Genomic DNA, 22,622 nt, shown 5'->3' with positions numbered 1-22,622 from the left:
TTTACATTTCTGGTCAGCTGGACTTGGAAATAGTTTTATAAGCTCCAAATGCCCTGTTCCCAAGTTGCAAGGTATGTAAACTAGCACTGGAACTCAGAAAATTTTCTGTAGAAACTAATCTTCTGACATGGTAAAACAATGATGGTGACATGTGTTAGTTACATTTAAGAATCTGACTCTGTTTACTGGCTGGAAAAGGATCTACCTTCAGTATTGACCACCGTTTCTACATTAGCAGTCTTGACTAGTACGGACTTGTAGGCACCTGTTTTGGGTTGTAAATCTTTTCTTTTTTAAATCCAATTATGTAATAGTTCTTTATTGTAATTTCTCATTGTGAACCACCTTGAGATATATTTGCATGAAGGGCAGTATAAAAATACCATTAATTAAATAAAATATTTATCAGTGCCAAGAACATCTAGAACAGGATTTCTGTGGGCTGAACAGGAACTTTCCCTATCACTGGTCCTCTGCTGAGATAAAATGGAAACACTCTGAAGCAGGGACATATGTTGTTTCTTTACTGATTCTGTAAAGGTCCAACTAACTTAATGTTTTAATGGACACAGATAAGAGCTGTTCTCCATACTAACTGTCCGTATTCACACAAATCATCAATGGGTGCAACTATGCTTCAGAAAGCAGAGTCTGGGTAATTGCCTCAGGACATAATTTCACATGAAAGCTACAATTCTCAAGATTTGTCTGCAAAACTTCTAGTCTTCAAGCGATCTTAAAACTGGCATTTTGCTTTGTATACAAATTAAGCCAGTATTGCTTTGTTATTTTGAAAGGGAAAGTTGCTGGACATTTTTTTTCTGCGGAGTATGCAGCAAAATTTCCTAAGTTATATTGCTTTTCTCCTGACAATAAGAACCAGTCACTTCCCATTTATTTAGCATCTCAACCAGAAAGCAATTTCCTGTAGGTTTTGTGGCTTTAACCTTTTTGCCCAGACCTTCCTTTCATGCATGAAACCATACACTGCATGTAGACACGGTATGCTTAATTGCAGTGGGTGACAGGCAGAGTTAAGGATGGCTTTGATATGTTCAAGCTCATACTAAGCAGATAACATGACTTACAACTTCATTTTGTTTCCCTCATATGCCGTCCTGTAACTACAGTGTGCGATTCAAAGCCCAGGAAGAAAGATTACAGGCTGCAAATTAGGAAACTATTGCTTTAGATAAGCTTTTTCAAAGGGTCAATATTGTTACAAAACTTGGGTGCTCCCCCAGCCCCCACCAAGCGGTAACAAGATTCCAGAGGGTTCCAGGAGCTCATCCAGGGTCTTTGTGAAGTTTTGCATAGGCTAGCTGAGGAATTATTCTGCAGCTTGTATTTCTCACATCCCAAATACAGTGGTACCTCTGCTTACGTATTTAATTACCGTATTTTTCACCCCATAGGACGCACCAGCCCATAGGACGTACCGTATTTTTCGCACCAAAGGACGCACCGGACAATAGGACGCACCTTGTTTTAGAGGGGGGTGAACAAGAAAAAAAAATTCTCCCCCTCTCTGCCCAGCGCCCCTTCAGCGAAGCGGCAGGAGGCGCTGCGCAGAGAGGGGGAGAATTTTTCCCCTCTTGTTTTCCCCCTCTAAAACAAGGTGCCGTTTAAGGTGCGTTCAGTTGCCTTCAGGCGGCTACCTTGGAAGCCTGGAGAGCGAGAGGGGTCGGTGCGCACCGACCCCTCTCGCTCTGCAGGCTTCAGGTTCCTTTCGACCTGCTCTTTGGGGCTGGCGGGGGGAAGCCCACCACCAGCCCCAAAGAGCAGGTCGGGGAGCAGCGCAAAGGCGCGCAGCAGAGAGGCTGCTGCCATAGCTGCGCGTCACCTCTCCAGCCGGGAGAGGGTCGCGGGGCTATGCTGTCTTCGCTCCATAGGACGCACACACATTTCCCCTTCATTTTTGGAGGGGGAAAAGTGCGTCCTATAGGGCAAAAAATACAGTAGTTCCGGAGGTCCGTTCTTAACCTGAGGTACCACTTTAGCTAATGGGGCCTGCCCCGCCACCGCTGCCGCCGCCGCCGTGTGATTTCTGTTCTCATCCTGAGGTAAAGTTCTTAACCCAAGATACTACATCCGGGTTAGCAGAGTCTGTAACCCAAAGTGTTTGTAACCCGAGGTGTTTGTAACCCGAGGTACCACTGTAATCAAAATCTTACCATTTATTAATTTCTAGGCTTTAGCAGCAGGTGTGTATGTCGCCCTCCAACCTATAACATCATAGTGAGATTTTGTGACAACTTGAATGTTCGGAAGAAGTCGTTTTTACAGGCTTGGTGACATTCTCAAAGGATGGGGCAGTTATTAAGATGATAGAAGGCTGTCTTGCAGCAAGGTGGAATGAGAATGCATGAACTTGCATTGAGTCCAAGATAATTGGTTCATCTAGCCTAGGTACTAGGTAAAGGTAAAGGTACCCCTGCCCGTATGGGCCAGTCTTGACAGACTCTAGGGTTGTGCGCCCATCTCACTTAAGAGGCCGGGGGCCAGCGCTGTCCGCAGACACTTCCGGGTCACGTGGCCAGCGTGACAAGCTGCATCTGGCGAGCCAGCGCAGCACACGGAAACGCCGTTTACCTTCCCGCTAGTAAGTGGTCCCTATTTATCTACCTGAACCCGGGGGTGCTTTCGAACTGCTAGGTTGGCAGGCGCTGGGACCGAGCAACGGGAGCGCACCCCGCCGCGGGGATTCGAACCGCCGACCTGACGATCGGCAAGTCCTAGGTGCTGAGGTTTTACCCATAGCGCCACCTGCGTCCCAGCCTAGGTACTATCCATGCCCAAAGGCCTTGACTTTCTAGGGACACTGTTGGAGGTTCTGGGAAATGAACCACCTCCATTCAAAGCATGCACTCTGCCTCCGAGCACATCCTCGACTTTGCCAAGGTTTTTCCTGTTTTAAGACCTACATACTTAACGCTTCAAAGTGGAGAGCAATTCTACAAGCTGAAGCTGCTTCTGGCCAAAGGAGGCTACAGAATCTCAGCAGCTGGAAAACTTCAGAGGAGGCTAGGCAAAAACTATTTGTGAGGAATGCTTTAGGTATGCATAGCGCTCTCTGCCTTAAGGCAATGACTGTCACAAAATGTTTCTCAGAGTTCCCTTCATCCTGATAAATGCGAGGGAAGACAGACTAGATTAAGTTGCCTTCGTAATCCCCGTGTTTGCATCAATATTTGGGCACCGTGATGAAAGGTTGGGATAGTGTCTTTTATTGTAGTTGGTACTCTGTTGATAATCTGAGCACAGGGAGGTTTTGTGTGCAGTGTGCAGGTGTTGTTACAATGACTGTATAGTTCTCTTCCCAACTTGTTCAAGCTACTCTGTGTTTTAATCCTATTTTGTGGTTTTATATATTCACAGGGGCGTGGGGAAAGGCTACCTCCAGGGTTGCTATTCTGTAGGTAATAGGACAGGCTCTTTTTTCACAGAAGCTGACTCACTGGCATGTATTGCTAAGTCGCTTTGAGTTGCCATGTCAAAAAGGCGGCTAATAAATGTAATAACAATACAGTAGTTGCCTCTTTTTTCAGTGAGGTTTGTGTGCTTGCTGCTTCTCCCTCCACACCCTTAAAAGACAGGGGTATGGTTTTTGTGTGTATTGCACTGAGTGAGGAGCCTCTGGCCCTATTTGGCACACCCACCTGCCTTACACTTAACACTGTACTGTCTATGTGTGGAGTAGGTAAAAATGCAGCTTCCTGCTGAAAGTGGGGCTTGCAGGCAGCTGGAATCAGCTGGTGGCTGGTGCTTGCAAAACCTGGTGCCTTTGCACAGGCTGCCATGATCATTGGTGCTTGCATAGGCACAGTGCTTTGCAGGTGCTGGCATTTGGCTGACGGTCAGCGCTTGCAAAGCCTCACCCTCCTGTCAAGAGTTTCCTGCAGGAGGGCACGGGGCAGGTAAGGATCTGGCCACCTGGATGCAGTTCCCAACCCCTGCGCTAGATTATTGTCCTTGTAAATCTTCCCTGCCAAGGGTCTAATGGCACAATTGCATTTAATTACATTTCTACTCCTGCCTTTTCCCCAGGGAGCTCAAGGCAGCATATAAACTCCCCACCCCTTCACATTTTATATCCTCTCAACAGTTTTGTGAGGCAAGAGAGGCTGAAAGTAACTGGTCCAAGGTCACCAGTGGAAACCATTATTTGTTTGTGGGCTTGATCTTAGTCACGCATAAGCAAACTCGGCCCTCCAGATGTTTTGAGACTACAATTCCCCATCATCCCTGACCACTGGTCCTGTTAGCTAGGGATGATGGGAGTTGTGGTCCCAAAACATCTGGAGGGCCGAGTTTGCCTATGCCTGATCTTAGTGGTTTCTTGCGGAAAACTACCGGTAAGCTGTGGCCCTGGTTTGGACCTTCAAAATTGTCTGATGTGTTTATCCACCTTGTGCCACAAGGGGCGAGCAAAGTGGGAATGGTGGATCTGTATGTATGAGTGCATTTCTTGTGCCCAGTAAACCACTATGTGGCTTATGACATATGCACACATGGCCGGCATGTGGCTCCACGTGCTTGGGCACCATGTTCTACTAGATGTAGGAAGCTGCATGGCCACAGGGGGATTTTAATAGGTTGGAATAAAAGGGAGAAAGAGACACAAGTCTGGTGAAGCCATTCCCTGCAGCAGTGGAATAATCCTCCCTTCCCTAGACTTGTCATGATTGACTAATTGACTTCCTCACTTGGCAGAAAGTGGAGGAGTATACCTCTTTAAAGCAGGAAAGGAAGAGACATATAAGGCAGCTTTCAAAGACCCCCTTGGCTTCACTGCACTCCCACAATTCTCTGTACTGAGGTATTAATTCAATAGTCACTTGGGCCTTCCATCCAAATGGCGGCTCTATTTGACCCTGATTATCTTTATCAGCTCTGGCAAGATCACAGCCAGAGCTGCAATGGCTTCAGGTTCTGAAGCTAGAAAAGCTGTACAACATAAATGGCATCCTATACTGTATTGAGTACTAATAATAATAACTTTCTTGACTGAAGAAAGCTTATAAAATTACAGGGCATGTTTCCAAAATGACGATCTAATAAACTGCCTCATGTAGATACAGTAGTGAAACCATTTTCTTACATCCCCTGTGCAACTCTTGTAATCAGCAGTTGCTGTTTGTAGTTTTAAAGAAATAAACCTTTGGCATTTTCCTCCCCAGAGAGTTTTTGTCTATTTACGTGGTTCTCTTGTTTATCTACCTTGTGCTATTTTCAGTGTCTTGGTAGAGAGCAAAAACTGCCTCTAGTGTCAGGGATTTTGGGGGAGGGGGGCAGCATTCAGTTGAAAGCCGGTGTGCTGTCTTAAACATGCATTTTGCACCCTCTCCAACTTTTGGGAGTTAATAGCTCACAGTAGTTAATTTAGAATGCAGTTTTCAACATAGGTAGCCAAGTAAAAGGTTGTGTTATAATGGTAGCTTTCTGAATTTTAGGGAACTGTTAAGTAAGAGTGTCCCAATGTGCCATATTAGAATCTCAGGCTTGTAGAGTTGGAAGGAGCTCCTGTGTCTTCTAGTCCAGCCCCTGCAATGCAGGAATCTTTTTTGCCCAGTGTGGGTCTTGAACCCGTGACCTTGAGATTAGGCGTCACATGCTCTGTTGTTGTTGTTTAGTCGTTTAGTCGTGTCTGACTCTTTGTGACCCCATGGACCAGAGCACGCTAGGCACTCTTGTCTTCCACTGCCTCCCGGAGTTTCATCAAATTCATGTTGTCAAATTCCATCAAATTCATGTCAAATTCATGCTCGTTAACGACTGATTAATCATTTTCAAATACTGAATCCTAGATCTGGCTCTTTCAGAGAGTCAGCAGGTAGCCCTGGGCAACACTTAATGCGTTCTAATATAGTTTTCAAACTGTTATAGGGTTAAGAAAATACAAAAACAGATCTAATTGCCTGAGTTGGTTTAAACTGCTTTATCATCACAAAGCAGTTTGAGAGGTATAAGTGGGGGGAAAGAATTCGATACGATGTGTGGGAAGTTGAGCAAATCAGAAGCAGGATGATCTTGCACTTCAACAGTGCCTTTTCTTTTGCAACAACACAGTGTGGATAACTAGTGGGTAGAGTTTAGCTGAGAAGCTGTTTGCTATTGAGATCTGCATGTGGGCATATAGCTAAATGAGGAGAACATAGGGGACAATGTATGCTATTCCAAAACCTGCTTGTTTCTGAAAATTCACTACTTCTAAGTTCCACTGAACCACCTCTTACTTAACACAATTTTCACCAAACTGCAAACCACCGTATCGTTCTGGACCAAATAAAAATAAAAATGGAGCCATCCATGTTGGGTTGCTTGTGGGCAGGCGGGGGTGGATAAAAAGAACAGCAGCAGCATAATATTTTTTCTTGGGATCAATGGAAAAGTCACAAAATAGAGAGCCAGAATTATTCTTCAGGCTGGATATTAACCAACATAACAAAAGGGTGAAGTGGTGGGAGGAGAGAGAGAGAATTGTTGGGTCTAATGAAAAATCCAGCCTAAATTAATAATAGCTTTAAGATGGAAAAGGAGAAAGTTTAAAATGCATGTCTACTGCAAAAAGATATTGGATAGCACCAAAAGCTACCAGGGCAAAGGAGCAAAGGTTTTTTCCTCCCTCTGAAAATATTAAAAGGCAGCTGTTATTTTGATGTGCCTCTAGTGCTAATTGGAGCACATGGGACCCTTTTATAGATGGCGCACGTTAATTAATCTGCAACTTCGTCAATATAACGGCTACCAGGTTCTGATTTATTTCCATTCTCTGCCTGTGTGTTCCAATTAGTGCCACAGAGAGAGCTGAATACCCGTTGGCTCTTAGATTTTTGAAGGGAGAGTCGCCATTGCTTCCTCAGCCCAGCATGCCTTGCTGCAACATGCAAGCTTTTTGTACCAGGCATGATGTAATCTAATTAAGTTGCCCTTAAAATTCCCCCTTTACTTCACACACACACACACACACACACACACCCTACTTACTTACTTAAACAGTAAATTGGTACATCCATTTCACACTATTCTTCATTATCCTTCTACATTATTCGACTTCCACACCCCTCCATGGGTTCCTTTTTACTCTTAGTTGTGCTACGTATCTTTCTACACCTTCTAATTGATTTGACTGCTACTTGGAGATTTATGTAACTGTTACAAATCTGAGACCTCAGGGTATGGGGCGGTATATAAATTCAATAAATATATATATAAATAAATTCTTTAAATGTTCTCCAAAGTTTTCCCATTCCTCTCTTATGGTATGTTTTGTCATGGTTTCTTATCTTTGCAGTCAGCATCGCTAACTCCACATACTCCATTAACTTATTCTGCCCATCCTCTAAAATTCCTCCGTTCCATCTTAAGTCTGTTACAAGCTGCAGTCTTGGGAATTGCATCAAGCTCAACAACATTCAGGGTGTCCTGGTTTTTTGCTTTTTGAAATATGGCAACCCTACACTCTGCACCTTCGTTTGATTTTTGGGGGTCGGGGGCTTAATATGCAACCTGAAGAAGAGTTGTGGTGAACCTGAAATAACCTTTTTTAAAAAAACAACAACCACCCCTGGTCCTAATAAAGGTATTATGCTGCTGTTGCTTTGGGTGTCTCCCCCCCCCCCCCATAATCTGGAGTATAATTAGCAAGCTGCCACTAACCAATGGGCTTGGAAATGTCCACATAGCATGTTATTTGAAAGCAAGGCTACTACTGCTGAGCAGCCAATTGGTGTGAAATATGCTCCTACCAGTTTGGGGGAAGTGACACTTGTTTAGCAAATAAAATGTTTTAAAAGATTGCATTTGTGCTTCTTCTTTTGTTCTGGAAGTGGGAGCAATGTTCACAGAGTCTCTAAGAAAATTCATCTGTTGCTGAATGAGGGTCTCTAGGGAAATAAATAAGCTTGCAGAAAACTTGAGTTGGCTTGTTGTCTGCACGAAGGATTTGTCAATCAGCGCAAAGCGTTCTGCAACGAAGACTGTTGAAACTTGCACACAACTTTTAGTATACCCAAGAACCATTAATAATTGGTCTTATTCTACCATTTCTGTATTCTCTATTTAAATGCTTTATTATTTTTTGCATGTAAAGACAAACCTTATAGAACACCACAAGATGCTCAACCTTTTATAATACACTTTTGAGAAAGAATAACTATCTCCTGGTGAGAGATAGACACAGCCAAAGAGAGAAGCAGACTGTAAGGTGCTGGATGTCAATTTTTTGCCTAACTCTGCCTAACTGACCATGTATTCTGGGGTAGCACGTATTGTATGTGTAAACTGAGTTAGTCTTAAATGAGTCTCAGAAAGAAGTGTTCCTTCCTCAGGCACCAGCAAAACTGAAGTGATTTTTAAAAATAAAAACAACTGCAGGTTTGTAGTTTGAGGGGAAAGGGAAGAGAGAGAAGGTTGATGCAGAAAGGTCTCTAAAAACGTCTCCTTTGGTCTCCCTCCCTCCCTGTTTTGTCTTTGCCTTTTTTTAGGGGAGGTACTGTTCCAAATGGCCGAAGTCCACAGACAGATTCAGAATCAGTTGGAAGAGATGGTAAGCACTTTACTTCCTGTTGACATGTCCCTTTTACAGAGGCTGGCCAAGAGGCAGTCTGTTTGATACACGTGGATCTAAAATACATCTGTTGTGAAATAGTTGCCAAGTCCTTTAAGTAAGAATAAGGCCCCCTGTTGAATAAGCCATGAGGCAAACAAAATCATAAATCATATGCTGGCCTCAGCAATGTCAGAGAAATAATTGAAGCTGCAGGGGAAAAAACCTGATTGTGGACCAAGATTCTTGCTTGACCGATTGATTTCATGCAGCGCCAGGAAAGCTCTTTGCTGCAGCAAGGCAGGTAAACTTCCCTCATATTTTATTCAGGGGAAAAATATAGGCATTTCCACTTGATTTGTGTTGTTGCAGGTACACCCCATGGCCTATAACTGCTCGTTGCTTCTTTATTGTGCTTTTACATTTTTAAAAACTGCTTTATTTTAACTGATAATTTTACTGTTCTGTTCTTTTTGTGAACAGCTTTGAGGTTTTATTACAGTCAAGTGGCATATAATTGTTGTGAAATAAATAAAATACACCTGTCTTCTCAGAGCTGGCTTGGCTGTTCTGGTGCTTCTTTGTCCTATGTATTATATTATTGCACTGGTTCACGTTCTGTTTTGTGTACACATGCCCAGATGCAAAGGTCCCATGTGGATTAGTTGCCCTTCACGGCATGCTTTCTCGTATTCACATACTGATATTGTTAAAGATGTTATTCCCCCCCCCCCCATTCTGTTTGGTTCTCAGCTGAAGTCCTTCCACAATGAGCTATTAACACAACTGGAGCAGAAAGTAGAACTGGATTCACGGTATCTAAGTGTAAGTAATATGTAATCTATATTTAATGTAAATCCGATCACCGGCTCAAATCTGATTGCATTTAGAGTAGCATTTAACTGGTTGATCTACTACCATAAATGTTTGGGCTGCTCCAAGACAAGGGGTAGATACAAGGAAGATCATGATCTGGGTGCACATATCAACCTACCAGTGGCCGAGTTTCTTGCAAATTCTGCTGGACTAGTTGAACCTTGATCTGACCCTGCAAGGCATTTCTTAAGATATGTTCTGAAGGACAAGTTCTGAACTACATTCACTTAATTCAGATTATGCTTTATCTGTTAAGATATCATGAGTGTGTTCATCCTTTGTAAGTTTAAAACCACCGGGATTCAAATTTATGTGGTTCACTTTTTCAAAACCCATTGCATTGCTGCAAGGTTTGTGTTGTAGTTTTGGTGTTTTGCATTCAAAACAAGAGACATTTTGGACATGATAAGAGGGCTAGGAGAGTGCAGTTGACTTTCACAGTCTTTCTCTGAACTTCTCTCTGTTGAAAGGGGAACTTTCACATCTCACTCAGTTCCCTGTACCCCAGAGATGCAAAAAAATCCATTTCAAATATGTTGGAGAAGCTTGTGAAACAGGAAATGAAAGCCCATTGTTTTTCTTGTTCTCCCCTCCCACCACCTTCCTATTTATGGTTGTGTCTGCGAAGAGTTTGAGTTGCACTAAAATTTTAAAGAGAGAATACAAATGGTTTCTGAATGTAGACTCTCTGCTCTATTCTGTTAATCTGAACAGAACTAGATAAATTATCCTCAAATCCAGCACTTTCTCGCTCTCATTTGTGTGGGAGCATAACCAGACCATCTCTAGATATGAAATGAACACGGGGAGTTATGAGTCATTAAATCTCAGTGGGATTGTGAATGTTTATGCTACTAAAGTTGAAGTAGGTAACATTGCCATGGAAGCAGAGGTGATAATTCTTTACATTAAAAACTCAGCCTGTGTGTGTGTGTATATGCCTGCTTCTTCAGTTCATTCTATTATCCAAAACTTTGACATGGACCACTCTCCCTTCTCCTCTCCTTCTGAACGAAATGGAAACTTCCAGAACTTTGAAAACCCAGATCACTGCAGCTTAACTTACAGCCCAGATAAGAAGCCTAGTTTCTAACAGTCTGCTTGCCACTGATTTGCCAAGCATTAGTTTGGTGGAAAGGGACATATAGTAATTAGAAGTGGACATCGCTTTAAAATAGCAGCACCAGTCCCTCTTGGGAAAACTGGGTGGTTCTTTTTGAGCTGAATTCTACTGTTCCAAACTGATAAGGGATTTATCTCTTAGTTCCTCCCTCTGCAGACTCTTTATTATTATTTTTTAAGGCTTCCAAATTCAGGGTGCACTACTACGCCCAAAGAAGAAGGGCAAAGAGTTTCAAAACCCAAACACAGCCCTTTTCCCAAGCATGTAAGAGCATGCTGTGTTAACTTTCCCTTCTGCTAGGACCCCTGTTCTCTTGGTTACTGGGAATGTGTTTTCTCCACTTCCCCCAGAGGAAGCCAGCTTTTTTCTCTAAACATGTATTCATTCAAAACATACCCTCTTCAGCAGGTGTGAGGCCAGGACCTTCTTGCCTGTAGGGAGGATGTTAGCTGCACTCATTAGGAGCAGGGGAAATCTCTGCTCAACTCCTTCAGCATATTATTGTTTCAGCTACTCACACCTCTTCCACATACAGGCTGCTCTGAAGAAGTACCAAACCGAGCAAAGGAACAAGGGGGATTCGCTAGAGAAGTGCCAGGCTGAACTGAAGAAGCTCCGGAAGAAGAGCCAAGGGAGCAAGAACCCTCAAAAATACTCTGACAAGGAGCTGCAGGTAGGGCGCTGCTTGCTTTTTGTTTGCCTGTAAAGGCCTCTGGGTTAAAAAATCACTACTTGTTCTCCTCACTGGTGCTGGATTCCAGCAGGATCTGCGTGGTACTTCTTCTAACTACATATGGAAATGCTTGTATCTTAATAGGCAAGCTATACGTTGGCATTACTCCCATAGTTTGGCCAGTTTCAGGTCAGATCATAGAAGCCACTTGGGGTAATAATAATACTTACATGTTTCTCATCCAGGAGGGCTTGAGCCATCTTCAGTGATGGCTGTGTGGTCATCCAAGTGTGAAGCTGCAACCTTTTATTTATTTGTAAACTTTTACAAGCCACCTTTCTGGATAACAACATTTTCAAGGTGGCTTAAATAACCATTGTCACTAGTAGCTACTACAGATAATCCCTGAGTTGCATTCTGGGTCGTTATGTGCTTGTGTGCAATTGAAACACCCCGTTATGCCCACTCCGCCCTTTTAGTGACTGGTCACTTCTGGGTTTGGCCCTGTGCACTGTCACATATCAGGGTTCCAAGCCTTAAAGGCTACTGGGTGACCTTGGGCCAGTCACTGTCTATCAGCCTAACCTACCGCACAGGGTTGGACAGCGAAATGGAGTGGGAGAGAATTGAGCTCCTTGGAGGAAAGATAGGATGCAGAGATAGTGGTGGTAACAATAATAACAATTTTAACGTGTGTAAGTCTGCACTGGGACGCGGGTGGCGCTGTGGGTTAAACCACAGAGCCTAGGACTTGCCGATGAAAAGGTCGGCGGTTTGAATCCCCACGATGGGGTGAGCTCCCATTGCTTGGTCCCTGCTCCTGCCAACCTAGCAGTTTGAAAGCACATCAAAGTGCAAGTAGATAAATAGGTACCGCTCCAGTGGGAAGGTAAACGGCGTTTCCGTGTGCTGCTCTGGTTCGCCAGAAGCGGCTTAGTCATGCTAGCCACATGACCCGGAAGCTGTGCACCAGCTCCCTCGTCCAATAAAGCGAGATGAGCGTCGCAACCCCAGAGTCGGTCACGACTGGACCTAATGGTCAGGGGTCCCTTTACCTTTAAGTCTGCACAAAGCTGTAGTAGAGTACTTTGTGAAAACTATAGAGTAGAGTTTCAAAAAAAACCAAATTAGTTGAGATGTATTTTTATTAATGAATTAACTACTGAGAACTCTTAACTCCCTTCTTGCTTCCTTTAGCATTGCGTGTTTGATAACACACACAAAATATATCAGAGTGCCTTCTGTTAACAATATTTCCCCGGTCTCTTAATTTTCATTTGCTCTTTCCTCACTTCCAATCTTAAGTATGCATGTATGAATAAATAAATTACTCTTGCCTATGCCAGAGGGGGTTTTCATTTGACAAGACAAATACCTAGTCAGTGACTTCTGATTTCAAGCACACTTGATAAGCGCCATGCTGTGTTCTAATCAGATTTTGATAGTGTCCCCTAGAGATTGAGACAGGCATGAGCGTCTTAAGACAGACTGTCTCTGTTGCCTGGTGAGAGCAACCAAGTGTCATTGCATGAATCTTGAGGAAAGGAAATTGTTCTTTTTTGTGGGGGGAAACACACACACTGTTTTCAAGAAGTCTGATGCACTAAAAAAGATGAAAAAGGCTACTATCATTTTTTTAAAAAAAACACACACACAAATGATTAGGCATGGATGCTGTGCAAAGAGGACCTATTTCACAGGCATTGATAGACTAGCGACACTCAAGGAGTAAAACAAGCATGTTTGCTTGGTTAATCTCTCTCTCTCTCTCTCATATGGGTTTAAGGTCGGTGCCTTCTCCAGTTGGTGCCTCACCTGTAAACCTACAAGCACAGCAAGTCTTAAGGATATGTTTGTAGGGATTCCGTCAACATGCTCTGGCTTAAAGACATCATACCTAACTTTTTGCTTTCTATTTTTCCTTGTCATAGACCAGAGTGGCATATGAAATTAGAAGGTATAACAAGAGTTCTAGGGAACTTGCCTTTGCCTTTATAGTTTCGTCACCCTATTCCTTGGGAGTTCTCAACCATCCCTTGCTTGCTCTTGAACTTGGTTTTTCCAGCGTTTTTGTGCAAACCACTGTCACTGTAAGTTGCAAGCAAGTTTTGCTTCAGTGCAAAATTTGTGTAGCGTGTGGCTAAGTGGATGGCTAATCTGTGGCCTCCAGATGTTGGACTCCAAAGGTCCATTAGTCATAGCCAGCATGGTCACTAGACAGTGATAATGGGAGTTGTAATTTGCTTCACCAGCAATTTGCTTAAATCTGGTTGGATTAGGTAGATGAGTTTATTTTTCAGCTTTTCGGTGCAAACACTTCCTGCCTTGATATGCACTGTGTAACCATTACCAGCTACTTTATCCTGTAGAGTCGGGGTTTAACCAAATGGTAACTGGAGGTTAAGACTAACTATACTTTTAATATTTTCTGAGCTAAGCATAGAGGACAACAGATCCTAGGGCCTTTTTCAGTTGTTTTAGATGCAGGTGTAAGGAAATAATTGCCTGGTGATTAACCTAGAGATTATGCTGGGGAAGGCCACATGTTTTAATTGCATGAAAAAACAACAACAATGAATTACTTGTTCTTTAATTGGTTGTGTGATTTGAAAAGAGTCGCTGAAGGGAAATAGGAGTGTTTATCAGCAAATGAGTCTCTTTTTTTAAAAAAAAAATAATTTTTATTATTTTCCAACACAAATATACAATTATGCCAAATTTTCACAAATTTTCACAAATTTGATTCTTTTTAGACTTCCTTCGGCTTCTCTGACAATCATCCATAATTACTTCTCAGTTTACGCATTTCTCTGTTTATATTGCCATTAAACTTCCCTCCCACTCCTATTTGTTTTTAACAATATATCTCTGCTTTCACAGTGCTTCTTGAAATCCCACCAGTGTTGTTTGCACATCACATGTTCTTTTCAGATATTCAACAAATTTCCCCCAGTCCTCGATGAACTTTTGGTCTTGAAGATATCTAATTTTCCCAGTTAATCTGACCAGTTCTGCATAGTCAGTCAGCTTCAGTCTCCAATCTTCTATTGTCAGTATCTCCTCTTTTTTCCATTTCTGGGCCAATAGAATTCTTGCTGCTGTGGCTGCATATTGAAAAAGTTTACAGTCTTTTCTTTTGATTTCATTCCCTGTAATTCCTAAAAGAAAGATCTCTGGTTTCTTTACAAATGTATATTTTAACATCTTTTTCATTTCATTATAGATCATCTCCCAGAAACCCTTCACTTTCTTACATTCCCACCACATATGGTAAAATGTACCTTCTTTTTCTTTACATTTCCAACATTTGTTGCACGTCTTATACATTTTTGATAATTTTACCGGTGTAATATACCATCTTTGGAACATTTTCATGACATTTTCTTTAAGTACTGTACATGCAGTAAATCTTAAATTCTCTTTCCACAGTTTTTCCCAATCCTCAAATTGAATATTATAACCGAAATCTCTGGCCCATTGTATCATTGCCGATTTGACTTCCTCATCTTTGGTATTCCATTCCAACAATATTTTATACATTTTTGACAAAATTTTAGAATTATTATTTATCACATCTGTCTGAAACTTTGAATCTTTTTCAACATAACCCCTTTCCTTAATATCTTTTTTTAAACATTTCGTTAACCTGGAAATAGTGCAACCAATCATATACATATTCTTTAACTTGTTCGTATGGTTTTAATTTCCATTTTCCTCCTTCTCTGATTATCATTTCACCATATGTAATCCATTTGCCTCTCATATTTACTTTCTTTACACTCATAACCTCTAATGGTGATAACCAGTCTGGAACTTTCGGTTTCAGCAAATGAGTCTCAATCTGGCTTGAGCTATTTGATGGGAAAGAAAATACAACATAATAGTTCTGAATTTAATTCTAAATTCTAAAAGTAGTTTTAAGAATCTGGTCTCCCAGTTTTGGTATGAGATGCTGTAGGGAGAAATAAAATTGTGTTTCCAAATGTGTAAGTATTGATGAAGCTGTGCTTGTTGCCTAGCATAGTTCCCTTGAAGACTTAATTAAATTTGGCATGCACCTGAGCTTTTAAACCCATCTGAATGCCTGCTACTTAAATACCAGTAGAAGGACTGTAATAAGGTGCAGCTATCTATGCTTTGTTTGAAAGAATCTGTTCATCCACCTTGCTGTATTGGCTGGTATGTGATGGATGTCTGTGCCAAGAATACTGTTACTGTGCTTTATTACATGCTCCACCCAGACAGTACTTGTGTATTTGGTATTTGTCATTTTTCTTTCTCTTTAATATAGTGTAGATTTTAAAAGGAAGCAAAGCCTTTCTAACTTTCTCTAAGGGATCCAGTCAGTTCTGGGCCTGCAGTATGATGATGATGATCTGGGTGGCTCCCAGCAGAATAGTAAAACCACAATACAGTGGAACCTCGGGTTGTGACTGTGATCTGTGCAGGAGGCACGTTCACAACCCACAGTTTTAGGTATGTTTCATATGCATTCATTCACAAATACTTTTCATAAAGAAGAAATGATTACAGTGGTACCTTGGGTTAAGAACTTAATTCGTTCTGGAGGTCCATTCAGCGAAACTGTTCTTAACCTGAGGTACCACTTTAGCTAATGGGGCCTCTCACTGCCGCCGCACCGCCATTTCTGTTCTCATCCTGAAGCAAAGTTCTTAACCTGAGGTACTATTTCTGGGTTAGCGGAGTCTGTAACCTGAAGCGTCTGTAGCCCAAGGTACCACTGTACATTACACCAGGCGTGTGGATGACTTGCTGTGTTGTAAACCACCAGAATGAACAAAAATTTCCAACATTGATAAGATTGACAGACTTTTATAAATATTAGTACTTCCACTCTATATTGTTATCATGGGAGCATGAAGCAAAGCCAGATGAATAGATTTTAGTACTGGAGACGCAAAGTCCCCAAATAACTGACAAGTTGCTGCTTATAATGGTGCCCAGAATTTGCCATTTCACCCTACCTCATGGTAGCACAGAGTTCTTTTTAGGCTGTATTTTAAATGTCTGGTTCATGTCAGCATCCTGTTCAAACACAGAACTGACCCTACTGTTGGCACCTAAATTTGAGTGTCATGAAAGGGTAGCATGATGTTATTTATTTTTGTTGCTTTTTACTTTCTTAAAAGTGGGGACTGGGGAGAAGTGCAGATGGGATTTTCTGCCTCAGGGGCCCAAAAAATTTGGGAGGTAGGAGCAGGGGAGAGAAAGCTGGGCATGAAGTTGAGGCCCAACAAAGTCTGCAGTTTGTAACTTAGGATAAAATTCAGGAGGTGTTTATGTACCGTATTTTTTGCACCATAACACTCACTTTTTTCCTCCTAAAAAGTAAGGGGAAATGTCTGTGCGTGTTATGGAGGGAATGCCTACGGGTGGCATGCCTACGGATTTTCCTCCTCTAAAAACTATGTGCGTGTTATGGTCGGGTGCGTGTTATAGAGCGAAAAATACGGTACATTTTAGCTGCAGTCTTTATACCCAGTTACCTGGAAGTAAGTTCCACTTAACTCAGTGGGACTTGACTTCTGGGTAGGATTGTGCTGCAAATTAGATTAAACTGTTAGGGGAAACAGATTTCATTCTGAGGCAAAAAAAACACACAAAAAAAAGCAACCTTCACCCATTGTAAAGAAATATAAAACCTTTCTGTTTTTCAGGCAACAGGAACTAAACTGAGAGCGGAAGAATGGGTGGATTATATTATCACTGCTTGTTGAGGTGAAAAAGAAATGGCTCAGCCTTTCAGACTTTCAAAAATCCTTCTTTATAGCTGGAATTTAGAAAGTGCTGATCTCTTTGGTAGTGTTTTGGGTTTTAACAGTGTTGCAGAAGTTGCTAAATTGCAGGATTTCCTCCCCCCCCCTCCCAGCACTGTTAAATAAAGTGCTCTAAAGTTTGCTCAGATGGTATTATCGTTTTTTTCTGTTCCTTTCTTTTGTGGTTTGTGCTCTGATAGGTTTGCAGGCCGTTCTTAAAAGAATTTTGGCTTTGTAATAAATTTTTAAAACTTGGGCACAATGCAGCCAAAGCGGTTCCTTTTTAAAGTATAATTTGTTCCAGTGGAAGAGTTGGACGTATGCTTAATTCTCCTGTTGAAATTGGTGAAACCTAAGTGTGTGTTCCTTAAGAGAGGAGGAAAACTTTTGAGATATGGTCTGCTGAGGTGCCTTGTTATCTGCCTGCATGTAGCAGCTGGTGTTTCCTCCCCTCTTCCCTTTCAATAAGGAAAACTTTGTCTTAGGTTTACATCTAGATCCAGACTTGTGGCTCGTTTCTCTCCAAACAAGCATTGTCTGGTAAAGCAAAAAACGAGCCTTAGTCGTACCTTGGTTCTCAAACATAATCCGTTCGACTCCTGAAACCGTTCGAAAACCAAGCCGTGGCTTCTGATTGGCTGCAGGAGCTTCCTGCACTCAAGCGGAAGCCGCATCAGACATTCAGCTTCCAAAAAACGTTCGAAAACACTTACTTTCGCGTTCGGGAGCCGATTTGTTCATCAACGATGCTGGTCGAGAACCAAGGTTCCACTGTACTCTGTGGTTTGTTAGGAGAGAAATGGTAAGACAGATCCTGGTTTGTTTCTCATCAGCCACAACCGCAGCAGGAGCAGGGGAGGAGTGAAGTGCCCACGATTTCAGCAGCATGCAGGAGCACAGTGCATGTACACATTTCAACCATAGTTTAGTTTAACTATGGTTGTAAGCAGCCTGTGAATCAGACCATTTTGTGCTGATACCCACATTACCAAGCAACTGTTCTGCAGCCCATTGTACTCTACAAACTCCTTTGATCCAATCTAAATGTCTGTGGACTGTGAGCAGCTGGTTGATAACAGGGTATCCTGTTGGCCATAACCCATTAACAATGTGTGCAGAGAGAGGATTTCCTTTTTGACTATAGACTAAAGAGATGCTAAATATGGCTATGAAATGCAATCTTGGCTTTGTATCTCCTGATCTTGCATCGACACCCAATTTTGTTCTACGAGCGTGTGATCATGTTGACAGTAGTTATTTTAAAAACAGAGTACCGCTCCCTTCCTGGCAGCAGAGTTAGTGTTTGGTCCAGATGCTCCTGGCTTATGGAATTATTTTTCTCTTCCCAATTTCCCCCACCCCCCAAAAAAAATCCCTCAAACCAAGCTAGTGGAGAAACATCTTTTTGGCTAAACTGGAGATGTATGTGGGATACTAATACTAGAGGAAGAATGCACCAATCTTTGTTGCTTCTTGAAGGCTTTTTGTTATCGGCAAAATATATTAAACACCCATTTGCTACCACCCAAGTCTTGAAAGTTAAAGAAAAGCATAATTCTGTTTGTTGCAATAGGAATCCATTACAACTTAGGAAGACGCCTAGACTTGACTTTAGTAGGTACGTTTATTTAACTGGCTGTTAAACATCCAGGATTCAGACACTCTGTAATCTCTTGCTTTCATATTTTAGAGCCACAGGAAGTTTAAAAGCTTATTTTGTATGTTGCCATTGTTTGCAGAATTGCAGTATTTTGTCATTGTCCTGAAGCTTTTTTTAAAAAAAAAAGTCTATTCAAGGAAAAAGGACAAATGGCTGTGCTGGAGATAAGGTAGAATAAATATCCAAATCTTGAGTATACACTAGGCAGGTCTAACATGAGGAATTGGAAGGGGTTTTCTGTGGCTGCTTTGCCAAAATGGCATATGAAGATTTCATCCAGCATACTAAATCTTATGGCAAAGAGATAGCTGACATAGAAGAGAGACTGAATGTTCCCATTCTAGAGAGCGATGCCATTTCCCAATGGACATGTGTTTTCAAGTCACAAGGCAAAAAGTGGTGGGAAATGGGATTCTTTCCTCTCCATATTGCTGTAGAAAAAACCTGCTTCTTTTCCCTTATGGGGTATCCAAGAGCCCGTATAGAGTCCTTAAGTGTGTTCCCTATCGGTAGGAGAAAATAACAGAGACCAACCAGAGAGTATTGAAAAGCAAAGCAGGTAGTAAGCCTGATCTTTATTAAACTGTTGCAACTCACCACATGCAGGAGGGAGGAGGAACCCAGAACAATGGTGTGCAAGCCCTTATATAGACTTTTGAAATTGCCCACCCTATAGCTCAAGACCACCCCCAAAAACATCATATATACATCACTGAAGGAGGCAGTCTACAACAGAAATCCTGTCCGCTAGGATCATCATCTTCTTTGGCGGTCACTCTTAGCGGAGTAAGATTGAAATACCAGGATCGCCGAAGAATTGATGCTTTTGAATTATGGTGCTGGAGAAGACTCTTGAGAGTCCCATGGACTGCAAGAAGATCAAACGCATCCATTCTTAATGAAATCAGCCCTGAGTGCTCACTGGAAGGACAGATCGTGAAGCTGAGGCTCCAGTACTTTGGCCACCTCATGAGAAGAGAAGACTCCCTGGAGAAGACACTGATGCTGGGAAAGATGGAGGGCACAAGGAGAAGGGGGCGACAGAGGACGAGATGGTTGGATAGTGTTTTTGAGGTTACCAGCATGAGTTTGACCAAACTGCGGGAGGTAGTGGAGGACAGAGGTGCCTGGCGTGCTCTGGTCCATGGGGTCACGAAGAGTCGGACACGACTAAACAACAACAACAACAACCAGGATACTTGACAATGGTCACTGGTTGCTTTACCTGGGCTGCCCGGCCATTCTTTTGTGATGGTAAATACTTTAATTCCTGAATCCAGGTCAGAGGCTCACCCTATGCATACACAAAGACTCCCTAAAGACAGGTAAGCAAAAGACAATGGAGAGGCTTTCCCATTTCCTTCCTCCTTGCAGAGAAACATTTGAGGTCAATTTGGAAGAGTCAAAATGGTTTCAGGATTGCTCTCCTGTACTATTTCAGACACGTGGTTTATATACTTATGTATGTGTTTGCCTTGTAAATTTATGAACATTTAATTTATATATTTGAGAACTTAAATTCTTACAACAATAGAATCAGGAAGTAGGATATTGAACTGGCATGAAACCCAGCGCATCCTCATTTAGAACTGCTAAGTTGTAGGTGGGAGGGAATGAACGTCTTTGGCATCCCAGGGTCCGAGCCCTACTCAGATCAAATCTTTGTCCTTAACAGAGCTTGGAAAAGTCACAAGTTTATACATTAAGTACAGGTGTTCTGTGCTGCTTTAGGGATTATTAATTCCCTGCCTTAAAATTCCTAATTCTGCTGCTCTGGTGTTTGCAGGATCAATAGTCAGACTACTAATTGTCTGACTATTGAAAGATACGGAACATCTGTTAGGGACAGGAACAACCTTTTCACAACCAAAAATAGCTATTTTTAAACTTCTTATTTTATACTACTGCAGCTACACCATGTTGGGATGGTATGAATACAGCACATTAATAACACTGCTCCCTCCCCTTTTAACTACTCAATAAGGTACAATTTTTCTCAATTTATACATTCGCCACGTTTCATTTGAATATACAGCCATACCTTGGATCCTGGACGCTTCATGAGTCGAACATTTTGGCTTCCGAATGCCGCAAACCCAGAAGTGACTGTTCCGGTTGTGAACTTTCTTTGGAACCTGAATGTCCGACGCGGCTTCCGATTGGCTGCAAGAGATTCCTGCAGCCAATCAGAAGCCGCGCATTGGTTTCCGAACTTTTTGGAAGTCGAACGGACTTCCGGAACAGATTCCGTTCGACTTCCGAGGTATCACTGTATGCTAGATGTGTGCCCAGTCTGATACAACAGGAGACCAAACTCCTGTGTCTTCAATAGTTTGGGTAAAGGTAAAGGGACCCCTGGCCATTAGGTCTAGTCATGGCTGACTCGGGGGTTGCGGTGCTCATCTCACATTTTTGGCCGAGGGAGCCCTCTGGGGCCAGCATGACTAAGCCGCTTCTGGCGAACCAGAGCAGTGCACGGAAACGCCGTTTACCTTTCCACCGGAGCGGTACCTATTTATCTGCTTGCACTTTCACGTGCTTTAGAACTGCTAGGTTGGCAGGAGCAGGGACCGAGCAACGGGAGCGCACCCTGTCGCAGGGATTCAAACCGCCTACCTTTTGATCGGCAAGTCCTAGGCTCTGTGGTTTAACCCACCCGTGATAGTTTGTGTGGGAGAAAATAGGCAAGTACCTTGTCACCTACCATTGTAGCAGTGTGATTGGGGGAGTGGTGAAATGTTGCTTGATGAAATGCAATAAAGACGTCTGAAACTGTTGGTTGAGAGAAGCAAAACATTGTGAGAGGCTGCACTGCACTTTTCCCACACCCCTGGCCCCTTAAGCACATTTGCTGTAGAACTAAATACGGATGTCTGCATTTTGTGAGCTGACTTAGTGGCATGAATACTCATTAACAGTGGTGTTTAATTCTAAGCAAGGTGGAAAGAGAGAGACTAGTAAAGCCTTCTGTTGTGTCTGAACACTGAAGTTCTGGCAAAGTTCTAACCACTCCCAGCTTAACTGCAATCCTTGTCTGGATGTTAGCTGTTGGAGTGTTTGTTCCTCTGTGGGAGGATTGCCTTTTCTTTCTTCCTGGAACTTGACAGCTTAATCTTTAAAGCTTGTAGAATGATTAACATGTAGTTTGGTATTGGTTAGAGCAGCTTTCTCACATTTGTATCCACTGGTGTTGTTTTGTGATGCTATCAGTTGACGCCATGTTTGTGCATTGGTGGAGGTATGTCAGAAAAGGGTCATGTAAGCTCTAGAGAGGCATCTCCTCAAGTGCAAACAAAATTTTCCTGTCCTATCACTGCTTAATTATATCTGTCTACAGTGGTACCTCGGGTTACATACGCTTCAGGTTACATACGCTTCAGGTTATGGACTCTGCTAACCCAGAAATAGTACCTCGGGTTAAGAACTTTGCTTCAGGATGAGAACAGAAATCGTGCTCTGGCGGCGCGGCGGCAGCAGGAGGCCCCATTAGCTAAAGTGGTGCTTCAGGTTAAGAACAGTTTCAGGTTAAGAACGGACCTCCGGAATGAATTAAGTACTTAAACCGAGGTACCACTGTATTTCATAAAATTTGTACACAGTTTACAAAAAGATTAAGACAAGAAAAGCAAGAAAAAATTACAACCTAGTCTAAAACATACAAATGTTAAAACATTAGAACAGATTAAAATTTCCTCAACTTTCTAAGCGCCTGGGTAGGCTTGTCTAAACAAGGCGCCGGAAGGAGTAGAGTGAAGGTGCCTGCTTGATCTCAACAGGCAGTGAGTTCCAAAGTTATTACAAATGCAGAATGAGTATTATGTGGCAGCTATCGTAGTGCCAATTCCACCAATACAAGTGGGCACATGTGGGGTAAATCAGTCTCATAGGTAAAATGGTCCCCAGTTCTTATATGATTCTTAATTAAGAATCTGCACTTCACAACTTTTTCAAAGCCTGATCCTGTG

General features: G+C 42.4%; 1 protein-coding gene across 4 annotated transcripts in view; it reads left to right on the top strand.

The window, feature by feature from the left end:
• Nucleotides 1-22,622, top strand: part of BAIAP2 (BAR/IMD domain containing adaptor protein 2) — a 135,716-nt gene that overhangs the window by 59,154 nt on the left and 53,940 nt on the right. For all 4 annotated transcript variants that reach the window (XM_053375511.1, XM_053375514.1, XM_053375512.1 and 1 more), the window contains exons 4-6: nucleotides 8,487-8,548; nucleotides 9,302-9,373; nucleotides 11,083-11,220. In XM_053375511.1, the coding sequence (XP_053231486.1) occupies nucleotides 8,487-8,548; nucleotides 9,302-9,373; nucleotides 11,083-11,220 (272 nt within the window). The remainder of the gene's footprint in view (nucleotides 1-8,486; nucleotides 8,549-9,301; nucleotides 9,374-11,082; nucleotides 11,221-22,622) is intronic.

Source organism: Podarcis raffonei, chromosome 2, assembly GCF_027172205.1.
Source record: "Podarcis raffonei isolate rPodRaf1 chromosome 2, rPodRaf1.pri, whole genome shotgun sequence".
NCBI classification, from domain to species: Eukaryota; Metazoa; Chordata; class Lepidosauria; order Squamata; family Lacertidae; genus Podarcis; species Podarcis raffonei.
Note: the sequence above shows the minus strand (reverse complement) of the source record. Positions and strands in the feature narration are given on the sequence as shown.